The sequence below is a fragment of the Scardinius erythrophthalmus genome, assembly GCF_964197995.2.
Source record: "Scardinius erythrophthalmus genome assembly, chromosome: 5".
NCBI lineage: Eukaryota > Metazoa > Chordata > Actinopteri > Cypriniformes > Leuciscidae > Scardinius > Scardinius erythrophthalmus.
This window is the reverse complement of record NC_138225.1, coordinates 35,723,587-35,750,696: the sequence shown is the minus strand read 5'-3', so window position 1 is coordinate 35,750,696 and position 27,110 is coordinate 35,723,587. Positions and strand designations below refer to the sequence as shown.

The 27,110-nt window shown below is 41.3% G+C and overlaps 1 protein-coding gene across 1 annotated transcript; it reads right to left on the bottom strand.

The window, feature by feature from the left end:
• Positions 1-26,637, bottom strand: LOC308690723 (lysosome membrane protein 2-like). The gene is made up of 18 exons (XM_081365384.1): positions 26,252-26,637; positions 17,729-17,889; positions 17,041-17,188; positions 16,689-16,883; positions 16,099-16,190; positions 15,641-15,760; positions 13,467-13,615; positions 11,887-12,005; positions 11,046-11,119; positions 10,910-10,961; positions 5,175-5,212; positions 4,048-4,137; positions 3,637-3,747; positions 3,343-3,521; positions 2,657-2,814; positions 2,060-2,124; positions 1,801-1,895; positions 1-1,436 (listed from the first exon to the last, which is right to left on the bottom strand). The coding sequence occupies exons 1-18, from the start codon at positions 26,348-26,350 to the stop codon at positions 1,327-1,329; spliced, it is 2,055 nt and encodes a 684-aa protein (XP_081221510.1). The 5' UTR covers positions 26,351-26,637; the 3' UTR covers positions 1-1,326.
• Between the last annotated feature and the right edge of the window lie 473 nt (positions 26,638-27,110).

Below are 27,110 nucleotides of genomic sequence, written 5' to 3'. Positions count from 1 at the left end.
CAAATTTCTGTACCTGTTAGATCGGAAAACTATAAAAACACTGTTTATTTCATTTGTAGCCTTTCTTTGGTCTATTGTATTTATTTGTCCTATTTGTAATTCGATTATTTGTTCTTATTTTGTTACTGACTGCTTACTTGTCTTTAATAATGTTTTAAATTCACATTAATTAGGCAGGTAGTTTTTGGATTAAATCATTTATATTTCACTGGTATCTAAACATTTGTACCACTGACCCAATCCTCAGCACTGAGCCCTGCTGGAGTTGCTATAAATATGTGCTGTGCTATTAAATAAAAGATAAAATATGATAGAGCAATAGAATGAACAGTGACAGTAACAGTAACAGAAGCTCATACATTGCATTTTAGCAGGCTTAATTAAGCATGAAAATAACTGAAATAAATATATATTTGATGAACAAATTAAGCCAACTAATATGATTTATAATCTTTTGGTTCAGCTACTAATACATTTAAAAATTACAAATGCAGTGACAATTCAGGTATAGGTAACGGTACTTGGTATCGGCGAGTACCAAAAATGAAACTATGGGTATCAGACTCGTTCTGCAAAAAGTGGATATCGGTGCATCCCTAATTAAAAAAAAAAAAAAAATGTTGTTGAAAAAATACAATTGTTTCACACTAAATTAAAGCTGCAGCACGTCTGAGATATAGAGCTATTTCGCATGGCTATGAGCATGATATTAAGTATATGAAAAGTATAAAATACAACTTTCATTCTTCAGGTCAATCATATATTCATGGAAAAAAAATGTCAATATCCTTTCAATGGTTAAGGGGATTTCCCATGCCTGACAGCGCTGGTCAATGGATTGATCTCTATGAAGTGAAACATCAGATACCATATATCACATGTGTAATTGAGTAAAAGATAAATAAAAATGATAATAAAGATATCGTTTGATAAGTTCTGATTGAAGTCCTTGAAATCCCAAATAGTAGTGCTTGAAAAGTCCTTGAAAGTCCTGGAATTTCATTTTACAGAATCTGTATGAACCCTGTATAAAGTCCTACTTTTCAACATAGTTTATTTTGTTAAACTGTTTTCTCTAAAGTATTGATGTGTTCAACAGTAACACCAAACACCTTGAAATGGATACATAAACACTAAGTTTGCGGACACGCACAGTCAGCTAGGAAGAAGCCAATTGGTCAAAAGACATTTCACTGGCGTAAGAAACATGCTTTAACATGCAAGTGTGCCAACATTTCACACAACATAATTTTACACGTGCCGAACTTTAACCTTTAGAAAAACGGCCCAAACATTGAACATGACTGGTTAAATCTTCCCTTCTTGTTAATTCTTTCTGCCACCGCCACCCATCCTCTCTGGTGCATATTTCAAGTATTTGGCCATGTATTCGTCTACTTTTGTTGTAGTTGTATCAAATGAGCTCAAGACAGCGTCTGATGAGGGGAAAAAAACAACAGATCAGTATTAGCAAACGCTAACTTCTCAAATTAAAATATTTTGCAAATATCAACGTTTGTGGCATTGCCAATGTTTCAAGTATATAAATCAGTATTTATCAATGTGGAAGGTTATTGATAATCATGTGCTTGGGCGAGCAACAAAAGGCAGTTGGTAGTAACCAGTGCTGCCAATAGAGAAGTTAGTCTAGAGCCCAAAATGGAGAATTATATATAATATTAGAGCATGCTCTGTAGAGTCCTCCAACTAAAAAGATTTTTCGTATGAATTATTATTCTGCTTACTATATTCAATTATTTAAAACATTGTTACAAAACTACTATGTTAAAGCAAACTCACCACAGATTATCTTGTAGAGATGGGTCTTCATGAAGGCAACCTTCCCACTTCTTCCTCTGAGGCTCATTATGGCCATCATTTTATTTGTCATAGTTCTGCCATGGTAAAACAGATTTATATTAGAATATTATATTGCAATCAAGTTCATTATGAAAATGTAGCAGAGAGCGAGTAAATGGGTGTGTGGGGGGAGTGCATGACAGTATATGACAGGGAACATCACTATAAACTAATGCAAAAAAGGAACAAAGTTACTTACGCAGCCATTGACTTCTTCACATGGTCTGCAGCATCAACGCCTCCCAACCTCTTCAGATGTTTACTCTGAAGAAATAAAAAATATAACCAGAAAAAGTGGTCAGTAGAGTCCAGACCTCCACAAAGCAGGCACATGAAGAGGACGAGGAGTTTGTAGTGGTCACCAAGGTGAACAAGCCAATTGTCATAATGAAACTTTGCCAGCACTTTACAATATTAATTATTTAACCCTTTTGTTGTCTTCGTTTTTTTTTATAGCACTTGTTGTTCTCCGGGGTACATTAGCTACTACTAGCATAACACACTCTATGGGCCCCATGCGTACCCAATCAGGGAGAGGCATAAGAATATCTCTAAAAATCTTTAGCATTGAAATTCAGGGCTTAAAGCAATAAAATATCTAAGGCCTGAAAAGTTGTCCGGGAGGAAATGTGCACAATGTATGGAATTAATTTAAAAGTGCTCTTTGCCTGAAATCAGGAATAGTGCCTGAGAACTTTAAGCCCTGTACATTAGCCCCATGTACATTAGAGTTGTGAAACCATGTTTCACTAGCCTGATACTCAGACCCCAATACCACCTGAGGGTTAAAACTTACCAGTTCTGCTCCTTCATTCTTGTCCTCCAGGCGATTCTCTAAAGCTTCGAGCTCTTCTTCAGTGTTTGTCGGCTTCACTTCATAACTTGTTCCAGCAGATGAGGTGGCAACGTGAATTGTATCCTTAATTTCGACAAGGAGAACTCTCTTCTGGAATTCTAGCCAAAAAAGAAGCGACCGATTATTATTTTTATAATGTAGTGAGTGCGCTCTACACCACAAAATCATAGTTTTTTCATTTTCCCAATAAAAATGCACCGCAAAAACTCAATTTTACCAAGAATATTTGTGATATTTCTAGTCAAATGTCTAATTTCTATTCAAAATAAATCTCATATACTTAAAATAAGACACCTAAAAAGTAACTTGTATTTAGGCAATTTTCACTTGTTTCATGCAAATTTTCACTTAAAATAAATAGAAAAATCTGGCAGTGGAACAATTTTTATTTATTTTTTTGCTTGTAATAATAATAATAATAAAAAACCTTACATGTGTTACCATGTGCTCATGTGAAAAATCAGGTTAGTTTGAAGAATCAGCAAAGTGTAATATTGAACTGCTGAGTCTGATTCAACTGAAACTTTGGGGACAGCAAGGGACACTGGAAGACTCCTAATTATTCAATATAGCATATATATATATATATACTCCTAATTATAGCAAAAATAAGAGAATAACATTACTTTTTTCAGACATCAGGAAGTCTTCCTTCGTCAATTTGTTTGAGTGTGCATGCGTCGACATCGCCTTGGCTGCATTTGGGAGATCCCTTTCAGCTCTCATAGACTTCTCAGGAGTCTGCCTAAGGCTTTGGTCGATAGTCGTTCTTGGGGTGTCACTGATGGAGAAAATGGGTTGCATACTATGCCACCCATAATGGTCATGCACATGCACACCCAAGACCGACACAAGTATCTTAAAGAGCTCCAGTATTTTTTTTACCATATGCCAGAATATGTTCCTAACAACACCCTCACCTCTTACTGCTCCTTGTGGGTTCAAAAGCATTCTGACGCCGTGAGAAGGACTCTGAGGAACTCCGCCTCCGTTTCAGCAAAAGTGACTTGAACAGACTCCTTCGGCTACGGCTATTTTATATGGTTAAAAAAAAATACATAAATTAAAAAGGACATTGCTATGACAAAATTAATTATTGCAAATTATGTCTGATTCGCAAATTAGTGGAAATGATCATTTTGCATTGCAGTTTTTATTTAAAAAATATATTTAAATATATCTATATATAAATATATCTCATGTGACATTTGTTGAGGTCTGTGCCAAACATTTTCTTACATCTGGAAGATTTGTAGTTCAGACTCTGCAGCTTAACAGTGCTTCATTTATACTGACAATATTTTACTTTTGATCATATTTAAATTAAATACCTCCGTCCATGAGTGGAAGACCCTGAGGAACCCTCACGCTCTCTCTGAGAAAGAGATCTGGACAGACTCTCTTGGCCAGGGCTGAATGATCTGGTTTAAAAAAATAAAATAAAGAAGGGAAATCACTACAGTAGGGGCCTGTTTCAGAAAGGAGGTTCAACCAACTCTGAGTTAAAACTTGAACTCTGAGTTGACTTACCCTGAGATAGGAAACTCTGAGTTTTTGGTTACAGAACATCTGAAATGAGTTAGTTCAATCAACTCTGAGTTGACTGACTCTGTGTGTGTGCACCACAACTATAAAAAGCCATTATCAATGGAGCACAGATATTATGAGTCACCATGGCAACAGCGCCAGACAAAAAGAGGTCTGCTTATTTCTCACCAGCAGAACTGGATGAGCTTCTGCAAGCATATGGAGAGTATGAACACATATTATTATTATTATTATTTTTTTTTTTTTTTAAAATATCGGCTCCAGCAGTGAAGGACAGAGAGTTAGCTAGGGAGAAAATAGTTGCTTGAGTAAATGCGCAAGTTTACATTTTAATTACTGTTATACAGCGATGGGTGTAATTAATTACCAAGTAATCTAAATACTGTAATTTAATTAAAGGGATTACTCTTAATTCTTCTGTAATTTTACATAATAAAAATGTACTGAAAGAATGAATGAGGTGTTTAAACACCGCTTCCTCTTTAAAAAATGGGAGGAGACCGAAAGAAACTCTGGGTTTACCGAAGAAAACCTGCTCCCGACCAGGTTAGGTTCACAGAGTAAGTTACCATGGTAACTGACTCTGAGTATAAGTCACCTCTCTTTCAGAAACGGGCTTGACTTACTCTGCTTTCTCAGGTTTGACATACCTCCCATTCTGAAACAGAAAACCCAGAGTTTCCCTCATTTCAGGGTTGGCATACTCAGAGTTTTCACTTAACCTCCTTTCTGAAACAGGCCCCAGGTATTGCAAATTAAGTATAATTCTGTGCTCATCATTTTTTAAATAATATCTTCCACATCAACCTGTATTTAAATTTTACAAAAATGTAAATATTTTTTTAGTTTTAAGGGGTTAATTACTTTCAGATTCAAATAGATGGTTGGGTTAGGTATAGGGACAACTCACCGTTGAAGGAGACTTTCAGGTCGTGTTCTTCCAAATCTCTGGAAAAGAGAAGGAAAAACAATGTGAAATCTCAATCTTATTTTTAAAGTTTGTGGATGGAAAGTGTGTCAATATGTGCCACGTTCGACCAACAGAGACATTCCTAACACCCTAGCATACAACGGCGGTTCGCGGTTAAACTAGTCTGCCAGCACACACACACACACACACACACACACACACACACACACACAGAATGGCGGTTGGCGGTAAGCTAGCACACAACGGCGGTTCGCGGTTAAACTAGTCTGCCCATACACACAATATTAATTAACACAATACGTATTAATATATGGGCCAGAGTCAGGCACGCTCAAAATTGATTCAGGAATTTTCTAGTTTAAAATGTCTTCAAAAACTTTGCTTACCGTTTGAGCTGTTACCCTAGCCTGGAAATCCAGCATCGTCAACCAATGAAAATCGCCCAGCTCGAGGGGCGGCACCAAGCATGCATTTGAAAATCTCACTGCACGCAATTGGATAACACTACAACCAATCACAACAATAAACCCCATACGCTTAGCTACCAGCAGAGTTAACTGGTAGATTAGACTCTTACCGTATCCGGTCGGCAAAACAGCAAAAACGTCCTTCTTGCAAAGGAATGATTCGAGCGGCTTCTTCTGTTTTCAAACAACTGGTGTTCATCCATAGCCATCTTACAATGTTTACTAATGACTTCGACGTCACAGCGCTGTCGTCATCTGTTTAGCTCGCCTCTGGCCCGGCTATATCAGATAACCCGATGTGATTGGTGCAGCTCAGATTGAGGGGCATATTTAATGAGCATCATTACTCCACACCAGAGTAACTCGCTGAGCAAATTCAACTAGCGCTCTCGCGAGAACTCTGGATTACCAGGGTACTGTTAGCCCCAAATTCAGTCCGAACCTGTCCAGGTCAGAATCTGCTAGCCTGACGATGACAACACAGACCCACTTCGCGCATGCGCAAGCGGGTGTTGTCTGGAACCGTCAGAGCCAATAGAATCCAGTTCTAGTCACCGCCTTTGTGTGATGGACAACCGCCGTCCTCTAATCAAGCCCTTGTATTGAACGATGTTCCAAAATGATCAATCATACTGGAGTTGCTCTCAAAGTACGCCGGGAGATGTTGAAAGCGCTTTTATCACGACTCAACAAAAGTTTAATTCAGAGTTGATCTTTCAGCGTTGTATCATTATTCATGTATCAACACTTTTTCAACAGTTAATTGATCAGCATTGTTTGGATGTTGGAACAACGTTATTTTTCTATTGATATATTTCAACAAAATGTTTAAAAGTCATGGTTGTAAAAAAAATGTTGATTTGACGTACAACTCAAAAATTTTAGATATTTCTATGTTGAATCCATAGTGTGTTAACAACACCACTTCAACTATTTGGCTTTCAACGTTGTTTTGAAGTTGTATTAATGTTTTTTCAAAAACTGACATTATTTCAACAACATTTAAACGTTTAATGTCAGTTGAATGCCAGCTGGGGAGAGGATGAAACGCCACGTGAACTGTATGTGAGACTGAAAGATCTGTGCGAAAAGTGGATGGTCCCCTCGCAATGAACTAAACAGGATATTGGCGATCAAATAGAGCTGGAGCAGTTTCTCAAATTGCTGAACCCAGAAGTAAGAACATGGGTGAAGCGAATGGCCCTACTTCATGTAAACAAGCTGCAGAACTGGCAGAGACGTTCATGGCTGCAAGGCGATTGCTGTATCAGCCGAGGCGATGGCGGGACGTCCAACACAGCTCAACCGGTAAGTCTGGGGATGCTAAGGGTAGTGGTCTGAGAAATTTTTATGTTGATAGACGAACATTACAAAACAGTTCTACTCCGAGTGACAGTATGCGGGCAGGTGGAGTTAGTCAGTACAACAGAAGGTCTGTGATTATATGTCATACATGCAGTCAGGCAGGGCACAAAAAAGCTGAGTGTCTAGTACAAAATATGTCTACTACTCGCCTGTGTTATGAGTTAAGATCTTCAGTGAAACTGAATGAGATCGAACTGAACACGGACACAGTAGTGGAGGTGAAGATTGGAAACACTTTATTTAAAGCATTGGTTGATTCAGGTTCAAGCCAGACATTAGTGAGATCAGAATGTTTGGGAAAGTCAAATGTGCTGAAACATGAGAAGCTGCGAGTCTGTTGTATGAAAAAGAATATCCTAAAACTGATATTGTAATTGAAATTGAAGGCCAAGCCTATAAGTTATCAGTTGGAGTAATTGACAAATACCCTTATCCAGTGATATTAGGCAGAGATGTACTTGGTGGATTTGTTGCAGAGTGATATAAAAGTAACAGATGTTAGGGTAGTAACAAGAGCACAGGCTAATCAAGAGGAGGTTAGTAAACCGCTTTTGCAAGATTTACCATTCAATGTGGTTTCTAAACACAGGAAATCTCAGAACTCAGACGATCTTGAGCAAATTCCTCATGATATATTGTGCAGTTACAAAGACAAGATGAAACGTTGAAACCGTTGTTTGAGAAAGCTAAGGCTGACAGTACAACATCTGCATTAATTCAGAAAGATCAGTTGATAATAAAAGATGACAAGTTGTACTTAATAAGTTTATCCTTATAGAAAATGAAGGAAGAAGAAAGGGACATTTTAGGTATCAAATTGCAAGGACAACAGCAAAACAAATGTGTACTTCAGTGGTGGGAGTGAAAGTTTGGAATTCTCTGCAAAATGAACTAAAGCAATGTAAAAATATATTTCAGTTTAAAAAAACATTTAAAGAGAAAACAATGGATTTGTATGAACACTTATAGAAATTGATGATGATGATGATGATGATGATGATGATGATGGTTATGATTATGGTTTGCTTTTGCTTTGGATGAATACTTATAGAAATTGACGATGATGGTTGTGATCATGGTTTGCTATTGCTTTTGAATCTGTGTCAGGTTGATGTTTTGGTTTCTAGTTTGTTTCATTTGTTATCGTCATGCATTGATGGGGACTTGATATGTTGAGTTTTTTGATATGTTGAGGTTTTTTCTTTTTTTATTATTGTTGAGGGGGCAGGAAAAATAAGATATTCTTCACCCTGCCTCCTTTTCATCATGGTTTTATAAATTATATATATGAGGATGATGAAGTAAGTTTTGTTGGAAAAATATCCATGAATGAAATAAACATAATCAATCAATCAATCAATCAATCAATAAGTGCTGAAGGGGAGAGATTGGTGGTACCGGAGTCAATGAGATTAAAAGTATTACAATTGGGTCATTCTGTACCGTGGGCAGGACAGAAAACACTGTCTAGAATTGCTAGTAAGTTATTTTGGTCTAAGCTCTATACAGATGTTGTGGATTTTTGTAAATCATGCCCAGAATGTCAGTTAGTGAGACCAGCTAAAAAGAGTGACAGAGTACCTCTCGTAAGTTTACCTATTATTGACATACCATTTTCTCGTATTGCGATGGATATCAATGGACCTTTGGAAAGGAGTAGATCTGGTAATAAGTACATTCTGGTTGTTGCTGATTATGCTACGCGTTATCCAGAAGTGTTTCCTCTCAGAAACATCAAGACAAGGCAGGTTGTGAATGCACTGGTTCAACTTTTTTCTCGAGTAGGACTGCCTAAAGAGATAATCACAGACTAGGGCACTAACTTTACGTCTAAGTTAATGAAACAAGTTTGTTCTATGTTACGCATACATCATAAACAGACCACTCCTTATCACCCTCAGACTGATGGTATGGTGGAGAGATTTAATCAGACCTTGAAGTCAATGTTACGAAAGTTTGTGTCTGATACAGGTACTGATTGGGACCAATGGTTGCCGTATTTGATGTTCGCTTATCGTGAAGTTCCACAGTCATCAACAGGCTTCTCACCATTTGAGATGCTATATGGACGTCAGGTTCGTGGACCGTTGGATGTGCTAAAAGAGGCCTGGGAAGGAGGTAATGCACGTGAGCAAACAAACATTCTGTCATATGTCATGAAGATGAGAGAGAAATTGGACTCAATGACAGAGCTGGTGAGAGCTAACATGACAAAAGCACAGCAGCAACAGAAATACTGCTATGATCAGTCAAGTAGGAAAAGAGTGCTGACTCCAGGGCAGAAGGTACTGTTATTACTTCCTACTACTGAAAGTTCACTTTTGGCTAAATGGCAAGGGCCATATGAAGTGCTTAGAAAGCTAAGTCCCAAAAATTATGATATTGCTGTACCTGACTGTAGGAAAAAGTCTCATATTTTCCATATTAATCTTTTGAGGCCTTGTAATGATAGAAAAGGCTCATGGTCAGAGCAGCTGTGGGCAAGGAAAGTGGAGGATGAAGAGGAATTGGAGGAACAATATTTTCCTGTTAATTCAAAGTCATCTTTCCCACTAATAGATCATCTAGCACCTAAACAGCAAAAAGAGTTCCAGAATCTAGTACCAGTGGGTCTCGTCTCTGACAAACCAGGAAAAACGACACTTTTACATCATAATACTCGTTTGCTTGCAACAGAGCCGATCAGGCAAAATCACTGCAGAGTGCCAGCACGTCTGATCCCAGCCTTGAAGGAGAAGTGCAAATGATGCTGGAGTCTGACATCATCGAGCCTTCAACAAGTGAATGGTGCAGCCCAGTTGTACTGGTGCCAAAGAAAGACGGAACGCTCAGATTCTGCGTTGATTTCTCAAAATTTAATGCAGTATCAGCTTTCGACCCTTATCCGATGCCGAGAGTCGACGAGTTGATTGAACGACTAGGCAAAGCTAAGTATTTGACAACTTTAGATCTTTGCAAAGGATATTGGCAAGTGCCATTGACTGATTCTGCTAAGAATTTGACTGCTTTTCGTGTTCCTGCAGGGCTATATCATTTTAAGTATATGCCATTTGGTCTGCACGGGGCCGCAGCAACTTTCCAACGGCTGGTGGATCAAGTGCTGAGGGGTCTGGACAGCTTTGCAGCAGCATACATTGACGATATCGTCATTTTCAGCGGGTCCTGGGAACAGCATCTGGAACACCTGGCAAAGGTGTTTGAAAGAATTCAACGGGCAGGCCTGGTGGTAAACGCAAAGAAATGCCAGATCGCCAAACAGGAAGTTTCTTTCTTGGGCTACATTGCTGGAGGAGGTTCAGTGAGACCACAAGTGGACAAACTACAAGCAATTTTGTCATGTGTCACCTCCATCATCAAAGAAAAGTGTCAGATCCTTTTTAGGTTTTATAGGCTGGTACAGAAGGTTTATTCCTAACTAGAGCTTGTGCAGTCCTCATTGTCAGAGGTTTGTTCCTCGAGGCTAGATCTGATGCCGGGTTTTGCTGCTCTCAGCATGTTTTATTTATGTTTTGTACCGTCTATTTTGAGCATGTTTTGATGATTTGTTTTGTTTATTTTTTTTTACTTTATTTGGATCACGTGTGACAGCGCCTACTAATAAATTCACCTGGACTTGAATGAGCTTCTGCATTGTACTCAAATTATTCCATCACTTCCCGGGCCTATTGGCAAACAAATTGACATAACTCAGGGTAACCGTATACAACTAGCCCTCTGACAACAAGCCATGGCGGCTTTCCTTCATCAGGCGGTTATTGTTGTAACGTCATCCCGACATTCCATCACCATGTCTCTTTGGGGGCTCCGTAGAATGTGTCATTTCCTTTCCGAAAATAGCATTCGGCTTCGGGTACATCCCTAATCTGAAGAAAGTGAACTTACCTCGTTGACATACATAATGGGGAAAATGGTCTCATTCAGGTATTTTGTTTTGCTGAAGAAAAAAAAAAGGAAGCCTCATTAGCCATTTTGTCATTCCAAATCACAATTTAAGGTTTTTGTGAAGTGTTTTACTCACACGATGCCACTGACTCTCTTCAGTATGACGTTGAGTTGAGCTCTCTTACAGGCACGAATGGGGACCCCTGTGGTCTACAGAAAAAAAGCAAAGGGACAATTAACTATCAAAAAAATCACCCAATATTCACCACATCACACACAGACTTTGATCAGTTCCACCGGAACAGCGTGTGGAGTGAGATGAGTTGATCACACATCAACTCAATGAGTACAGTTTCCATCATGACATGTTACAGTAACTCTCACTGGGATTCTAGGGAAAGTTAGGCAGGTGTTGTTTCACATTCACTGTGGTTACCAGTGTGAATCACCTTGTTTTTTTTTCTGTCACGTAAGTTCTACCAGAAAGACTCGGGAGAATAAATACTGTGACAATTATCTATTTATTAACAACACAGCAAGCAATAAAGTTCTTTGGCGTAGGCCCCGTCCGTCGCTCACAATCCGAGGGTCCGGACTCTGCATATCCTGCCTGAAGACAAAGGCAGGGGCGCAGCCGACCCCCTGTGAGGTATGGAAGGGGCCATCCTGGTGGTGGTGGGAAGGATGGAGGGAAGGATTCGACTTGGAGGTGGTGGGGAGGAAGGCGGTGAATTGGAACGTCAACTTCTGCAAACTCAAACATGAGTAAGTACCGATCTTTTATACCACGAGTATTAGAATGTGATTGGATAGATAAAAAGGTAAAGGGACGTAACAATTAAGTCTTCCCGGCAGAACTTTATGCTAAAGCTTTCATGACGGGTCTATACTACTTTCAGATTACAAACCACAAGAGCGCTAACTAATCAGTGCTGTAGCTGTAAAAGTGAAAATCGCAAAGCGCCAACGCTGCGTACCGGGTTGATTTCGAGGTATGTTTCGTGTTCCTTTTCATTAGGGTTCATTCCTTCAATGGCATTGATGTACCTCTCATCGGCTTGGTAGAAATGAGGGAATGATACAACAATGGGTGCACCTGTACAGTGAAGGGGAAATAGGAACACGTGGCATTAGTTGCTGTTCCTTTATTCAGATTAGTTGACAATCGGGTATATATAGCACCTATCTAGGAAAGCTCTGTATGCAAAAGGCAATAATAATCACTTCTTTATCAGCTATTGCATTTATAATTGCTGGTCATAAAGATAATCAAGATGATTAAAGTCATATCAAGCGTCATGTTTTTTTTTGTTTTTGTTTTTTGCTGGTCCAACTAGGCCAGTAGTTTAGATTTTTACCAAAACAAAACAACATTGAAATGTCAAAAAAAGGTATTTCTATTTTACATTTACAACAAATATGGTATTATTGTTGTTAAACTTTACAGCTATAACAGAACACTATGACAGAAATTCATATACTTCAAAGTTGTAACATACAATGCAAAATATTACTGGTTTGTTTATAATTTAAAAACCCATTCTAGATGCAAAATTTCCACCAACAAATGTTTAAAAAAATACAAATAATTATGTACGGAAGTCAATGAAAGAAAAAAAATCACAATGGGGCAGGTGACAGTTCAGACTGCAAATGTGCAGTTTTTAGATGTTACTTCTCTTGTTATGACATTTTCCATTATCTTAAGTGATAACCCCGAGGCATTTTCTAGGACTTTTTTTTTTTTTTTTTTATGCACACTAACAGAAAATGAAATTTCCTCTTTTGTTGGTACATACTCAATGACAGGTCGGCAAGTACCTGAACACCCACCAAGAACGCAAAATCATACATTCTGGTAGGTGCCTAGTTTATCGTTAGCTAATAATAATATGTACCAAATCCCATCTCTCAATCCTTAATAACATCCTCCCTAAATATAACCATAATAGAACTGTCATGAACCCTTCTAGGAATGATGACTAATAAAAGCATGTGCAGATTTCCACAGCTGTTTCATATCAGGAGCACTCACATGACAAAAGCGAGAGTTTACTATCGTTCAATAATAATATTAGCCTACTAGTTTATGGCGGAAGCAATAGAGGCCAAGACAGAGTAATCTGTCGGAGGACACATACAGCGAATCAAGTGCTTGAGTCATAAAACTGTACTAAAAGTTATTCATTAAGCGCTGAACCCTGATTTCCCTTTCCAAGAGTGGGCAAACAAAAGCAGACCGATTTAACTTGAACTTCAGTTACGAAGCCACAGATCAGTAATGGGAAAGCCAGAAATTCAATACTATTTATTTACACATGCTTGGTTTGCTTTAGTTAAATGCCAGTCTGGACCAGCTATTTAGGGCACCAAAATCTATATTGCACTTAGATTGCTGTACTTTGTTAAACAAATTACTGTATTTAAAACGTTACTCCATTTTACCCATGTAATGATTCTTCTGAAAATTTATCCCACGTCTTTCTGTAAATTCCTGCTCTGAAAACACACTGTTGGCCCTGAAGCTAAGTTGTGGCGTGTCCCAGAACTAGCTTACCTTGCCGACAGATGCTGACTTTGAGGACTCCTTTTCCAAGACAGTCTCCAGCGGGCACGCAGAAGCCAGCGTTATTGGGGTTCTCATCTGGGGGAGCCAGTACATCTGAAGGAGGGGTGAAGTGGACAGCAGGGATACCCTTGTAACGACTGAGACAAGTCAGACACAAGTATTTGTTATAGGTTAACAAATGATATTTAGGACTCACTCTGGGATCTGTGGCCCCATCCCCCCAAACAGGGCAAGAGGGTCTTAGTTACCATGACCACGATCAGATAAGTTGGTTTTATGACTCTTAGCAATGTGAACAAGACTAACTCTGTGCTAACTCTGCCACAAGACCCACAGATGTTAGAACAGACTCTCCTGCATTCATTTATCGATGAACTGATTAACATGAAATTAACATGCATTCCAGAACATTTTGTTAATGATTTACTGTCTTGTGTTGTGTCTTTTAATACTATTATCTGTTGATACTATTATCTCTTGGATACTATGTATTTTATTATAGAACCAACAGTCAACGTAACCTCACGTATACCATGTTTGGTCTCTATAAATTGGTACTTTGAAGATCAAAATGATTGTGTACATGATATGTCGATAGCTGTGCAACATATTAGTATTTCAAGAATCTTTCTTAGTTTCGTCATCAGAAACCAATCCTGCTGCCATTGCAAATGAGCACGCTTAGAACAAAGACTCATAAATCAAACACAGAGGAATCTCCCACTTGGAAAATTCCACCCTTCTCATTGGTCAAGCAAACCCGGAGAGGTTGGGCCTTTCTCAGGCTTTATTAGACAATCCACAGTGACCTCCCTCTCTTCTCTTCTGGACTCAACTGCTGCTTCTTCAGGTTGATCCTGTGGGGAATCCCACCCACAGGGGCCCATGGGCCCGGCAGGCCTTGAGCACCGCCTGCTATGCCTTCACTCTCCCAATAGAGTCAGACTGTATTTTTCTTCAATCCAGAAACTGCAACCTTACCATCACTGAATGGGCAACAATCAACTCTTGGCTTCTCGGTACGTTCAGGATGCCGTGCCATCCAGCGTGGCCTCAGCAGGCCCCAGGGCAGCAGGCTTCGACTCACCACAGCCATGTGCTTACTCAGGTTGAGAGAGGACTCTCTCAACCACAGCAGCATCAAGGACAACCTCAGGAGTTCAATGTCTTCATTCAATACGGACAAAGTCCATCGCAACTCCCACCTTTTGCTCTGTGTCCAGCTGCAGTCTAGCTATGAGAACAGAGTCAAACTAACCATACAATTTCATCATATCTTCTTCATCCAACGGAGAAGAAAACGATTGCAACTTCTATGTTTGACACTCACGGAACCATTTAAGAGCTTCAATTTTCAACAACTTCAAGAATTGTGTCCACTGCACAGACCATGCAAGTATCAATTTAACTGAGGTGCTTTGAAAATGATAAGCTGATGGTTCTTTTCATAGTTAAATGGATCTTTTCCATAGTTCCATCTCCTGCTTCCGGTTCCATATCACTCACAATTTTACCTATGCATGTATGTATGTATGTATGTATCTATGTTTGTTTAGTTTAGTTATGTTTGTGATTTAGTTAATAAAACTTGTGCACAATATGTATTTGGTTCTGATTCTCTGCTTGCAACAAAGTCCCTTTTATGATCTTAATCTTGTTACATGCTCTAAGCATGCTCTAAGCGAAATAAACTTGCGTTCTAAACTACTTAGAACACTATCTAAGGCTGCATCGAAAGGTAACTTCGCGTCTGATGCAATGTTGGATCCATAGATATAAACAAACTGCTTCGGTATGTCGCATAGACGTCGTCATCGTCTTGCTGCTCCCTCCCCGTTCTGTGATTGGTTCCATTTTTGAGGGGAATATCTGGTCCATGGTATCCAGGCTGACTAGCAGCGTGAATAAAATGGGAAACCCAGGCTAGAAAGATACGCTTTTCTTAAAATAAATGAATAATCAAAAGAGTTCGTTGGAACTGATTAATTGATTGTAATATTAATTTAGCTGCCTCAAGTTAATCCAATTAACTGACCCAAATATTAATAATTAATCATAATCAATAATTATGAGTTATTATTAATATTTCCTTTTTGAGCTAACTTGTTACACCCTTCACCTCTGTGTCTCTCACGTAACTCAAATGAATGGATCTTGCTTACCGGCACAGATCAGCAGCAAAGATGTACAGGAGTTCTTTCCTGGAAAGGAAGGTGTGGAAGACACTGCCATCTGTCCCATTGATCATGTTGCTCTGGTTAGACGACCACCAGTTCATCTGACTGTGAGTGAGAAAATGAATAGATGGTGATTGTTTTTGTCACGGGTTCTAATGAAAAAGGAAGGTTTATTATGCGTTTTTCTCCAAAATCTACATGCAGAATATTCTTAATCTGCAAAGTTGATTGGAATTTTATTAACTGGGATATAGGTGCATTTAAGTCAGGTTATGGGGTCCAGTTGCACAGGAGGTCTTTTCTTGTACTTTATCCTTTGATATTGACTTATCTAGCATGCTGTGTGTTTAACCCAATTTCTCAAGGCAGGAGAGCAGATGAGTGTGCAAGAATTCTCTCTATGTCAGTAAGGCAACGCAGATTACGCAAAGACTGACGTTTACCTGATGCCGTTCCACGTGTCAATCTTGCTGTAGTCCATATAGTTCTTCTCTCCAGTGTGGAAGACAAATTCACCCTCATGGGTTACATTTTTCTGTAGTCAGTAAAAAAAAATTATTTAATATAACGCTAGAACAATAAAAATAACTGTCACATAAGGGTAAAAATGACTAGAAAGTCATAGGAAGTAGGAAAGTAGGTTGTTTAGATGCCATGATGTGAATACAGAGTGAAAGACTGAATGTTTTATTAATGCAAACCATTCAAACTCGCTGTTTCAAGGCACTCGCATGAGACCTACGATTGCACAACAAACCGCAGATATTATATATATGTCCTAATATGTATATAATCCCTAAATTCTAAAACCCATTTCAGTAAACCAGGCCAAACTTGGTAGAATGGTCAACATCTGCAGGATCATGATAATAACGTCATTTGCTTATCCTGTTCAGATCGTATATATGTGCTTTAGAGGTTGCGTGTGCTACTTTCTATTGGTTGTATAAATATATGAACCATTTAGACTGCATTTTATCTCTCTTTTCAGACTGACTAAAGCATTAAATATGATGAAACTGCAGATTCTCACATTGTACATAAGGCCGAAATGCTCATCCACTTCTGGTCTCATGGCGTGGAGTTTGGACAGCAGCGGGTCTTTGAAACCCCACAGGACCTCATGGACTGTGCGATCCATAAACACGCCGATGCCCATGGATCCCATCCACATGGACAAAGCAGTCCTCAGAAAGAAGGAGTAGGAGTTCAACTCGTTCATCACGGCCTGAAACAAGAGGGAAAGAATTCAAAGTAAATTCTTTGCATTTGGATCAAAGATAATCTGTTAATCAAATGGCAAAAGAAATGCTAAGAGCAGACTCATTTTAAATGCAAAATAATTAGCTGCCAGTGCAAAAACAAGAAAACAAAACCCTTCTTACAATGAATGGAATGTTAACGGTTGTCACACGGTCAACCTCAGGATCTCCCACTGACATGTTGCGAAGAAACACAAAGCTTATGGGATTTGTGGCAAAGATTTTCGTCCCATTCTCAAGGAAAGTGACATTTTCCCTTGGTCGATATTCCCTGATAAAAGAGAGTAGCATAATGTTAAGAGCAAAATTGGCAACTGTCAGGTCTAGATTTTTAAATCTAATACACACAACACTACCATTCAAAAGTTTTTGAAAGAAGTCTCTTATGCTCATTAAGGCTGCATTTTTTTTTAAATCAAAAATACAATAAAACAGTAATATTTTGAAATATTATTCAATTGAAAAGAATGGTTTTCTATTTTAATATATTTTGTAATATAATTTATTCCTGAAGACAAAGCTGAATTTTCAGCATCATTACTCCAGTCTAAAGTGTCACATGATCCTTCAGAAATCATCTAATATGCTGATTTGGAGCTCAAGAAACATTTCTAATTATTATCAATGTTGAAAACACTAAGTAGTTAGGGTAAATGTTTCCTGTTTCCAATCTTCTAAAAGCATGAGTCATTTCTTGACTATAGTGCCAAACTTGTTGTCACTGACAACAGACAGTACAGTTTAGTAAACAAATAGCTCAGAATGAAGACAATGAACATGAACATCTCAATTTGAGACTTTTGTAAATCACCTGTAGGTATATGGCCCTATTTGAGTGACTTTGGCCTTTTCCTTTCCAGCCAAGAACTCATCTGGATTGGTAACGTTGAAGAAGAAATACTGCATGTAAACAGGAGGCGGTGGATTTATCCAGCCCTCCAATACTCTGCTGTTTTTACCCAGTGTGATCTCCTGTGAATCAAACACAATCAAAGTTCAAGAGAGAGCACCAAAAGACCACTTCTGTAGCAATTATGTCTGTTTAAAGAGAACTTAATGTTTAAGCTGAGTTTCAATATAATTTAGGCAAGAAAGAAAACAAAAAGCTGAGCGCCTTCCTTTTGAGTGGTGATGGTTTCTGGTGAAATGTCAGTGACCTGTTATGAGACAAATACAGCAGACATGAGGTAAAACGAGTGCTGGGATGACGGAAAAAGAGGAAAGAGTTCAGCAGACAGTTGAGCTGATTCAGAGTTCGAGAAGAGGAAGGAAAACATCAACATCAGCGCTCCATGAGAGACGAGAGCAACGAAAACAAACATGTTTCACAGGTTTTTGAATTTTGATTTTCCATCAGAAATAAGGTTCAGCAGTAACACTTCTCACTTCTTGAGTGTCTTGAGCCAAACTCGGAAGGAGAAACCAATATTTATTTTAAAACGACAAACTTTTACATCACAGGACGTTATTCATGACTACACATGACAGTAGTACTGGAAAAAAACCTCCAAAGCTCCAAAGGCTAACTCGTGATAAACTCGTAACAACCAGGAGGTTTTACTCAAGAATGCTGCCTTAAAATGCAGATAACGCTATCTAGAATCAAAAACCATGACTTCAGTAGAGTAGCAGAGCACCCGCTCCAAAACAACAAACATCACGGCCTCTTTCACTGGACCTTCAGCTTCTGAAAGGGCATTTCAGAAAAATCCAGATTTGCTGGAATCACTGATCAGAAGAAGGGCCTCAAGTTGAAAAACAATCAATCAATCCAACATCTAATCATTGTCAAATCACCAATTCCATTTACACTATATTATGACCCAGAGAAAAACATAAAGGTGTCTTTGTTCAAATCTATTTAAGAGGACACTTGTCTTTTAAAATGAGGAATTTTTCACATGTAAGCTCTGAATGGGATCTCAGTCATCAGCTTTACCATGAGTAAAGTAACTGGTATTGAGCACTAAAGAAAATCTGCAGCTATTTAACTTGTTCAACCATGCGTTGTGAAATCAGACTAAAGCTTTTCTTTAAAGTAAGATTATGTTCTCTTACGAGAGGTTCTCTCGTATTGCGTAAGTTGCTAACGCTACGGGTAAAGTAATCTTTTCTCGAGATATGAAGCCAAAAAATTATCCTTAATTTTTGTATTTATTGTCAACGCAGTGCAGCAGCAGGCAGACCTAGAGCAGGCTGTCTAGCGTGCTCATTGGCTGCCGTGCGGCAACTGCAGCAGCCTACCACCGAGCCTTGCGTGCGTGACGTGCGTGACGTCACGCACGCTCACGCCCTCACGCGTCATAGCCCGCCAGAATGGGGGTGGCTTAGCATATATAAGGAAGGGCTCGGGGGCTGCTTACCTGATTTTCATCTCTTCAGCGAAGCTCTACGCATCGCTGGACTCTGAGAGAAGCCGCCGCCGTCGAAACAAGCGACCAGCAAGCTTAGGACAGCGTCTGAGGAAGCCGGTTGTCTTCGCCGCCTTCAGCCTGCCGTGCCTGCCGTGCCTGCTACGCTATCCGGCGACATCAGCGAAAGTATCCTTTTGCGGATGGGGATGAGGCGGAGGGAGATGCCATCGATGACGGCTGTTCCCTCCTGGCTTCGGATAGTGAAGAGTGGTCCGGATCACACCGCTTCGCCTCCTCTTCGACCCAGGAGTCTGGCCGGGCCCGAGCCAGCGTGGACGCGGAACTGCTTCGCCTTCTCACCAAGGCCGTCGGCCAACTAGGCCTCGAGTGGTCACCTCCGAAGGCGCCCGCGCCCAACAGGCTCAACGGGTGCTTTCTACCTAGCCGCCGCCAAGCACCTGCTTCTAGGTCAGCACCCTTGTTGCCGGAGCTCCACGTTGAGCACTCTAAATCGTGGAACGCGCCATTCTCCGTGAGACTCCACTCTCCTGCCTCCGCAACTCTCTCTCAAGTAGACGGAGCCGCCGAGAAAGGATATAACCAAATTCCCCCCGTGGAAGAGGCGGTTGCAGCGCACCTTTGCCTGCCATCCGCCAGATGGCGCTCAAAGTCTGCCCTCCCATCTAAGGCCTGCAGGACCACATCAGCTCTCATCAGCCGCGCTTTCTCCGCCGCTGGACAGGCTGCTTCTGCCCTGCACTCGATGGCAGTTCTGCAGATTCTCCAGGCCGATCTCCTCTGCCAGGTGGACGAGAAAGGCCCGGACCAGACTGTCGTCACGGACCTGCGCAGTGCAACGGATCTTTCCCTTCGCGCCACTAAGTCCGCAGCCCAGGCCATTGGGAGATGAATGGCCTCGCTCACTGTCACAGAGAGACACCTTTGGTTGACGCTTGCCGACATGGGTGAATCTGTGCAAGCCGTGTTCCTCAACGCCCCACTCTCCCCTACCGGTCTCTTCGGCCCAGCAGTAAGCGGGATTGTTGAGCGTTTTTCGGAGGTACAGAAAACCACACAGGCCATGAACCTCTTCCTGCCACGACACTCGAGCTCAACTGCAGCCTCCTGCACGAAGCTCTATGCAGCGCTCGTCTCAGCCTCCTTCTTCGCAGCGACGACAGGGCGCCCGCCCTAGATCGCGCTCAACCAGCTGTCACAGGCCACCTCCCCCCCAGGGACCCCGGCCTAAGATCGCGTTGAAACCTGAGCCCGCAAAGAGAAGATGCTCGAGTCCCGCTGCGGCCGGACCGCCATCAAAGCGACCTGCTCTGTCAGTCCCCTTAGAAAAGGCTACTGCAGTAGTGTATACCGCAGCCAACGAGTCAGTTGCACAACTCGCTCGCCTGCACACAAACGCCGTGTTTACGGCGCCCCAGATAAATCTCAAAAAGAGTATAATGTCTGGTTATCCGGCTCATGCCGACGGTGTTCTGAGTGTAGAAAACGTGCCCACGTCCCAGTGCTCACCCCTACACACAAGCATGATTCCCCCTGTGCCTCTCACAGAGCCCACTCACATAAAGCTGGCACGTGCCGCTCGAGTGTTAAATGTAGGAAATGTGCCCACGATTCAGTGCCCACACCTACTCACTGGCCGCTCTGTTACACTGTTATCCCAGGGGATGGAACCTTTAAAGCATACCGGCCATGTTGTGAACGCAAGCCCTGTGCCCGCTCACGAGCGCTCACACTTACTGATAAACACTGTACCCCCGGCGCCGCTCACGCGTCCCGCTTTTCTCGCCACAGAATGTTCTCCGTCAAAAGTGATCGAGTCATTGAGTGTAAAGCGGCCAGCCATCAGTGTCAGCGAGCCGCCCTATTCAGGCATCGAGAGCACGCGCACCGCGCCGATTCCTCTGATTCAGGTTCTCGACCCCACGCAGTGCGGCGATCAGAACCCAGAGGCCATTCTACCCCTAGCTATGCATGCAAAAGCATGGGAAGCGATTCCGGGTGTGTCAGAATGGGTGCTGAATACTGTAAAGCAAGGCTATTCACTACAGTTTGCTCGCCGGCTCCCGCACTTTCGAGCATGGACCGAGATGAGAGTGAATTTAGAAGTAGCACACCTACTTCGAGCAGAAATAGCAAAGCTGCTGTGCAAGGGGGCGATACATCCGGTACATCCTTCTTTGAGCGAGTCAGGCTTGTACAGCCGTTACTTCCTCGTGCCTAAGAAGGACAGAGCTCTCAGACTTATCTTAGATCTGAGATATTTGAACAAAGCTCTCATGAGGCGGCCGTTCAAAATGCTCACAACCAGACAAATCCTCGCGCAAATTCGCCCGAGGGACTGGTTTATTTCTCTCGATCTGAAAGATGCATACTTTCAGATTCAGATTATACCCTGTCACAGGCCATTCTTGAGATTCGCCTTCGACGGTCGGGAATATCGATACACTGCGTATGCGCCCTCTACAACGCTGGCTGAATGCTCGAGTGCCTCACCGAGCCTGGGCTGCCGGCGGCTCGCGAATCAGAGTGACTCAGAGCTGCGTTTCAGCTCTGCAGCCCTGGATAGCGGCCGAATGGTACCAGTTGGGAGTGACAATGGGAGTCGTCTCGTACCGAAAGGTGATCTCGACGGACGCCTCCAACCTAGGTTGGGGCGCTCTTTTCGAGGGCAGACCGGTTTATGGCCTTTGGTCAGACCGGGAGAAAAGCCTTCACATAAACTGTCTAGAGATGATAGCGGTCGAGAATGTGCTGAATACCTACCATACCTGCAGGGCCACCACGTACTGGTCCACACGGACAACAGAAGGGGTTGTGAACACGATCACGCAATCTAGAGCTCCCTCTACGAGACAGCTCTACGCGTCCAAATGGTCTGTGTTTACTAAATGGTGCACTGACAAAGGTTTAGACCCACAAACTTGTGGGGTTTCGTGGGTGCTTTGCTTCCTTCAAGAGCTGCTGGACATGGGCAGGTCCCCCTCCACGCTCAAAGTATATGTTGCGGCTATTGCAGCGTTCGCAGAGTCGATGCGCAGCCAGGCAATAGGAAGGAACGAGCTTATCATCTGCTTCCTTAAGGGAGCCAGGAGGATGAATCCACCGCGGCCCCCATCGGTTCCTATTTGGGATCTTTCTTTGGTCTTGGAGGCCCTGAAAGCTCATCCCTTTGAACCCTTAGAAACTGTGGATCTGAAACACCTCACGCTCAAAACCGTTCTTATGATAGCCCTGTCATCAGTCAAACGCGTGGGTGACTTACACACGTTATCTGTTAACGCCGCGTGTCTCGAGTTCGGACCCAATGACTCTAAAGTCATTCTCAAACCGAGACATGGTTATGTCCCCAAGGTGATCGGCACCCCTTTCAGAGCGCAGATCATTTCGTTCTCGGCTTTGCCGGCATCCGGCAGCGAGGTCGACGGTAACCTCCTCTGCCCTGTCAGAGCGCTGAGAATTTACATCACGCGCTCCGCCACCTTCAGTAGCTCGGAGCAGCTCTTTGTTTCGTTTGGTGGGTGCACCAAGGGTCTCGCCGCCTCGAAACACAGTCTGTCCAGATGGATAGTGGACGCTATTGCGGCAGCTTATGCGTCTAAAGACCTGCAATGCCCTCTGGGCATCAGGGCTCATTCCACCAGAGGCATGGCCTCATTTCTATTCATGACATCTGTATGGCGGCAGGCTGGGCCTCCTCCTCTACATTTGTTAGGTTCTATAACCTGGAAGTTTCCGCCTTGCAGGCTAGACTTTTATCAGTCTAAGTCGCAATTCGACTCTCCTGGTTGAGCTGCACTATATGGGTCGATAAAATTCAGTACAAACAGGCTGCGCCGCTCTATATATCCCCGACTGTGTGCTTATGTACATGTGCGGACCCACTCTGTTGGCTGCCTTTTTCTTACTTATCTGTTATTGCTTTGACATGACTACTGAAACTAAGGTCTGACTCTAGTGTCACACCAAGATTCCTGACTTGATTTTTAGTTGTTTGACCCCTAGAGTGAAGGTATGCATTCACCTTGAGAACTTCATCTTTGTTTCCAAACACAATGACTTCAGTTTTGTCTTTGTTTAACTGAAGAAAGTTTTGACACATCCAACTGTTGACTTCATCGATGCATTGGCACAGGGAGTCAATGGGGCTGTAGTCGTTAGGCGATAAGGCTAAGTAGAGCTGTGTGTCGTCTGCATAGCTGTGGTAAGCAATTTGGTTCTTTCTCATTATTTGGCTCATTGGGAGCATATACAGGTTGAACGAGAGCGGCGCAAGAATTGAGCCTTGAGGGACTCCGCATGTCATGGATGTTCCACTCAGACTTATGATCTCCGATACTCACATAATAACCTCTCCCATCTAAGTATGACCTGAACCATTTTAGGACTATCCCAGAAAGCCCCACCCAGTTTTCCAGCCTGTCAAGAAGTATGTTATGATCGACAGTATCAAATGCAGCACTGAGGTCGAGTAGTACCAGCACTGATAATTTGCCTGAATCAGTATTTAAGCGAATATCGTTTATTATCTTTATGAGTGCTGTCTCTGTGCTGTGCTGTGGTGCGGTCGGAAACCAAATTGAAAATTGTAAAAGTATCCATTCGAGCATAAGAATTTGTTCAGCTGATTGAAGACAACTTTTTCAATGATCTTGCCTATGAAAGGAAGATTTGAGATCGGTCTATAGTTGCTTAATATGGTCTTATCCAGATTGTTCTTTTTCAGGAGGGGCTTGACAACTGCAGTTTTCAGGGAGTTTGGAAAACTCCCAGAGAGAAGTGAAGCATTTACCACTTCTAGAAGATCTGCTTCTAAACTGTTTAACACACTTTTGAAAAAAGATGTGGGAAGTGTGTCAAGAGCGCAGGTTGATGTTTTAAGGTGCAGTACGGTTTCTTCCAAAATTTTGCCATCAATTTCTTTGAAATCAGACATAGTAACTACTTTCTCAGGTGGTCTGATCTGTCTGACCCCAGGGCAACTCAAGGATGTGCTGATCACCTTTCTGATATTATTAATTTTCTCAGAGAAGAAAGAAGCAAACTCACTGCATTTGTTGTCTGAGAGCATTTCACTGGGAATCTGGCTTGGGGGGTTTGTCAGTCTCTCTACAGTAGCAAAAGAGTGCGTGTGTTGTTTAAATTACTGTTTATAATATTTGAGAAGAAAGTCTGTCTAGCTTTGCCTAGTTCCATATTGAAAGCATGGATGCTGTCTTTGTAGATGTTATAATAGACTACAAGTTTTGTCTTCCGCCACATGCGCTCTACTTTTCTGCATTGTCTTTTCATATTTTGCACTGCTGTTGAGTTTTTCCAAGGTGCTTTTTGTCTGTCACTCTTCTTCCTGACTTTAACAGGTCAAATACACTTTTAAGTTTTGAGTTAAAAGAATCAAGGAGAAAATCAACAGAGTCCGCAGATATGCTTGGTGTTAAGGATATAGCCTTCATAAATAGTACACTAGTGTTCTCATTTAAGCATCTCTTCTTGACAGACACAAATCTAGCTTCAGTGGCAGGAGAGATCAATATATCAAAGAAAATACAGAAATGATCAGACAGCGCTACATCCTTAATAACAATCGATGAAATGTTTAGACCCTTACTGATAAGTAAATCTAGAGTGTGTCCACGATTGTGTGTGGGTCCATGTATATGCTGAGTCAGATCAAGTTTTTAAAACACTTTCGATTTCTTTTGCCATATTGTTTTCTGCACTATCTATGTGGATGTTAAAATCTCCAGCAATGGCAAAACAGTCAAACTCTGAGGTAATTGTTGATAACAGATAAACAGATAACAGTTGATACTAGATAAAAAATAAATCCTACTGACTTTTAAATGATATTCGTATACATGGTTACATCCTGTATAACTCATTAGCCTGCTTACAACTGTTCAATGGGATATGATATGAATACTAATTATTTTAAAAATAAATAATACAGATAAACCTCAGGAATTTGATTTTGTGTTCTGTTGTGCTCATCAACCTTGAGAAGAGAAGTTTTTGAAGGTCCCAATGGACATTAAACCATAAACCATGTCAGAAGAACATTTTCAAAGCCTTGCTCGAGCAAATACAGCCAAGGTAAGAAAAACAATAAATGTTTGCATTTTGATAGGAAGGTCATTTTTTGCGCAAGTGGTTAACATTACAAAAGGCCAGTAAAGCAGATACCAGAGCGTATGATGGTGCCAGCAACTGGAAATTGATATTTTCATAGATAACAACCTATGTTTTACCAAAGTCCTTACACTGCTAGGAGGTGCAGTTTTAACAGTTCCAAGTATTTTTCCAAGGAGAACATGCGGAGACCCTTCCCCACAGCCACACATATAGCACACACCTCCCCCTGCCATTTATATATATATATATATATATGCGCTATATGAATGAACAACTTTTCCCGTAACATTAAAAGAAGAATGATTCAATCCCGGTGGTGTTGCAATGAAAAGCATTTAATAATCAGACAGACAGACAGAACCGCTGAGGTGGATTAGAGAGAGACGGGGTGGAAAGAAGTATTTTCCGCAATATGATAGGCTTCGTGGTCACAGACCAGCCCACTTTAATCAGGGTTACTAACAAACCCACATTTACATAACGGTAATTTAATTCCATATGTTTTGACCACCTAACACGTAAAAGAGGGGGCATTATACTGCTGAAATACAGTTTTTTTTAGTGTACATAACATGAGATTGTGTAGCCTGGGTCTCACTGCGAGTAAGAATGGGAACTTTGGTATAGCAAAGGACCATCATATGATTGAATAGGTTGATTTGACAACATTTAAGCTTGACTGTTGTATGATTTCGCAATGCTTAAGTTACATCCGTGTGATGCTCAATACAGAGGAAGCCTAGTGTAGGACAACAGCAGCACTGAATCACTTTAAAAGCCGGTTTCATAACACAAGAAGTTTAATTAAACACTTTTCTCCATAAAAGACTTACCCTTTTTAACCGCTCCTGAATCATTGTTTGGAAGACTTGAGCCACCAGAAAGGCGCACACGATCCCGGTGGCGTAAATGGCACACAATCTTCTAGTCATTATTGATAGTTTCAAATGGGCTGATCTGTAGGGGAAAAAATAACACTATTCTTTGTATCTCCTTTTTTCTTGTTCCGAACTTCTACTCGAGAACCTCCAGGTATGTCTCTGTTCTTCTCAAAGCTAGAATCGTTTCCCTTCTTTTATCAGTGGGATATTCAGCAAACACGATCCCAGTGATGATGTGCGATTAGCGGATGTGTTTCTCGGATGCTGAGATATAAGAGACTATATAAACTCTGGCTCTAAAGCAGCCAGAGGTCTTCTCCACCTCCCTCACCAGATTCAAATGAGCCAGTCATGCATGAGAAACACACTTTTTGGAGAGAGGGGCGTGTTAACCTCCTAAGACCCGAACTTTGGTTTGGCTTGCATTTTTGCAGCTATTTGGGGTTAGGAGGAACCAATAAATGTAATAACCAGATATTATCTTTCAACATGAAGCTCTTTATGAAAAAAAATGATGTCCACATATGTGGACACCCGGTCTGTATCCACAGAAAACAATCAAGACACCATTGTGTAACAAAGTGCAAATCTCTTTTATTTTATTTCTTGGACCTGTGCAATCAGTGCATCTGCACCCTGGTATAATTCAAATTTGAGCATGATGCCTTCTGCTGAAGCACAAAGAAAGTTTTTCATGCCAACTGGATTGGGCTTCATTGGCATATATTGTCAATAAGGACAGGCTCCTGTAAATGGTATCATTTGCTCATCAATAGAAACGCTCTCGGGTCTTGCCTGAGACCTGCAGCCT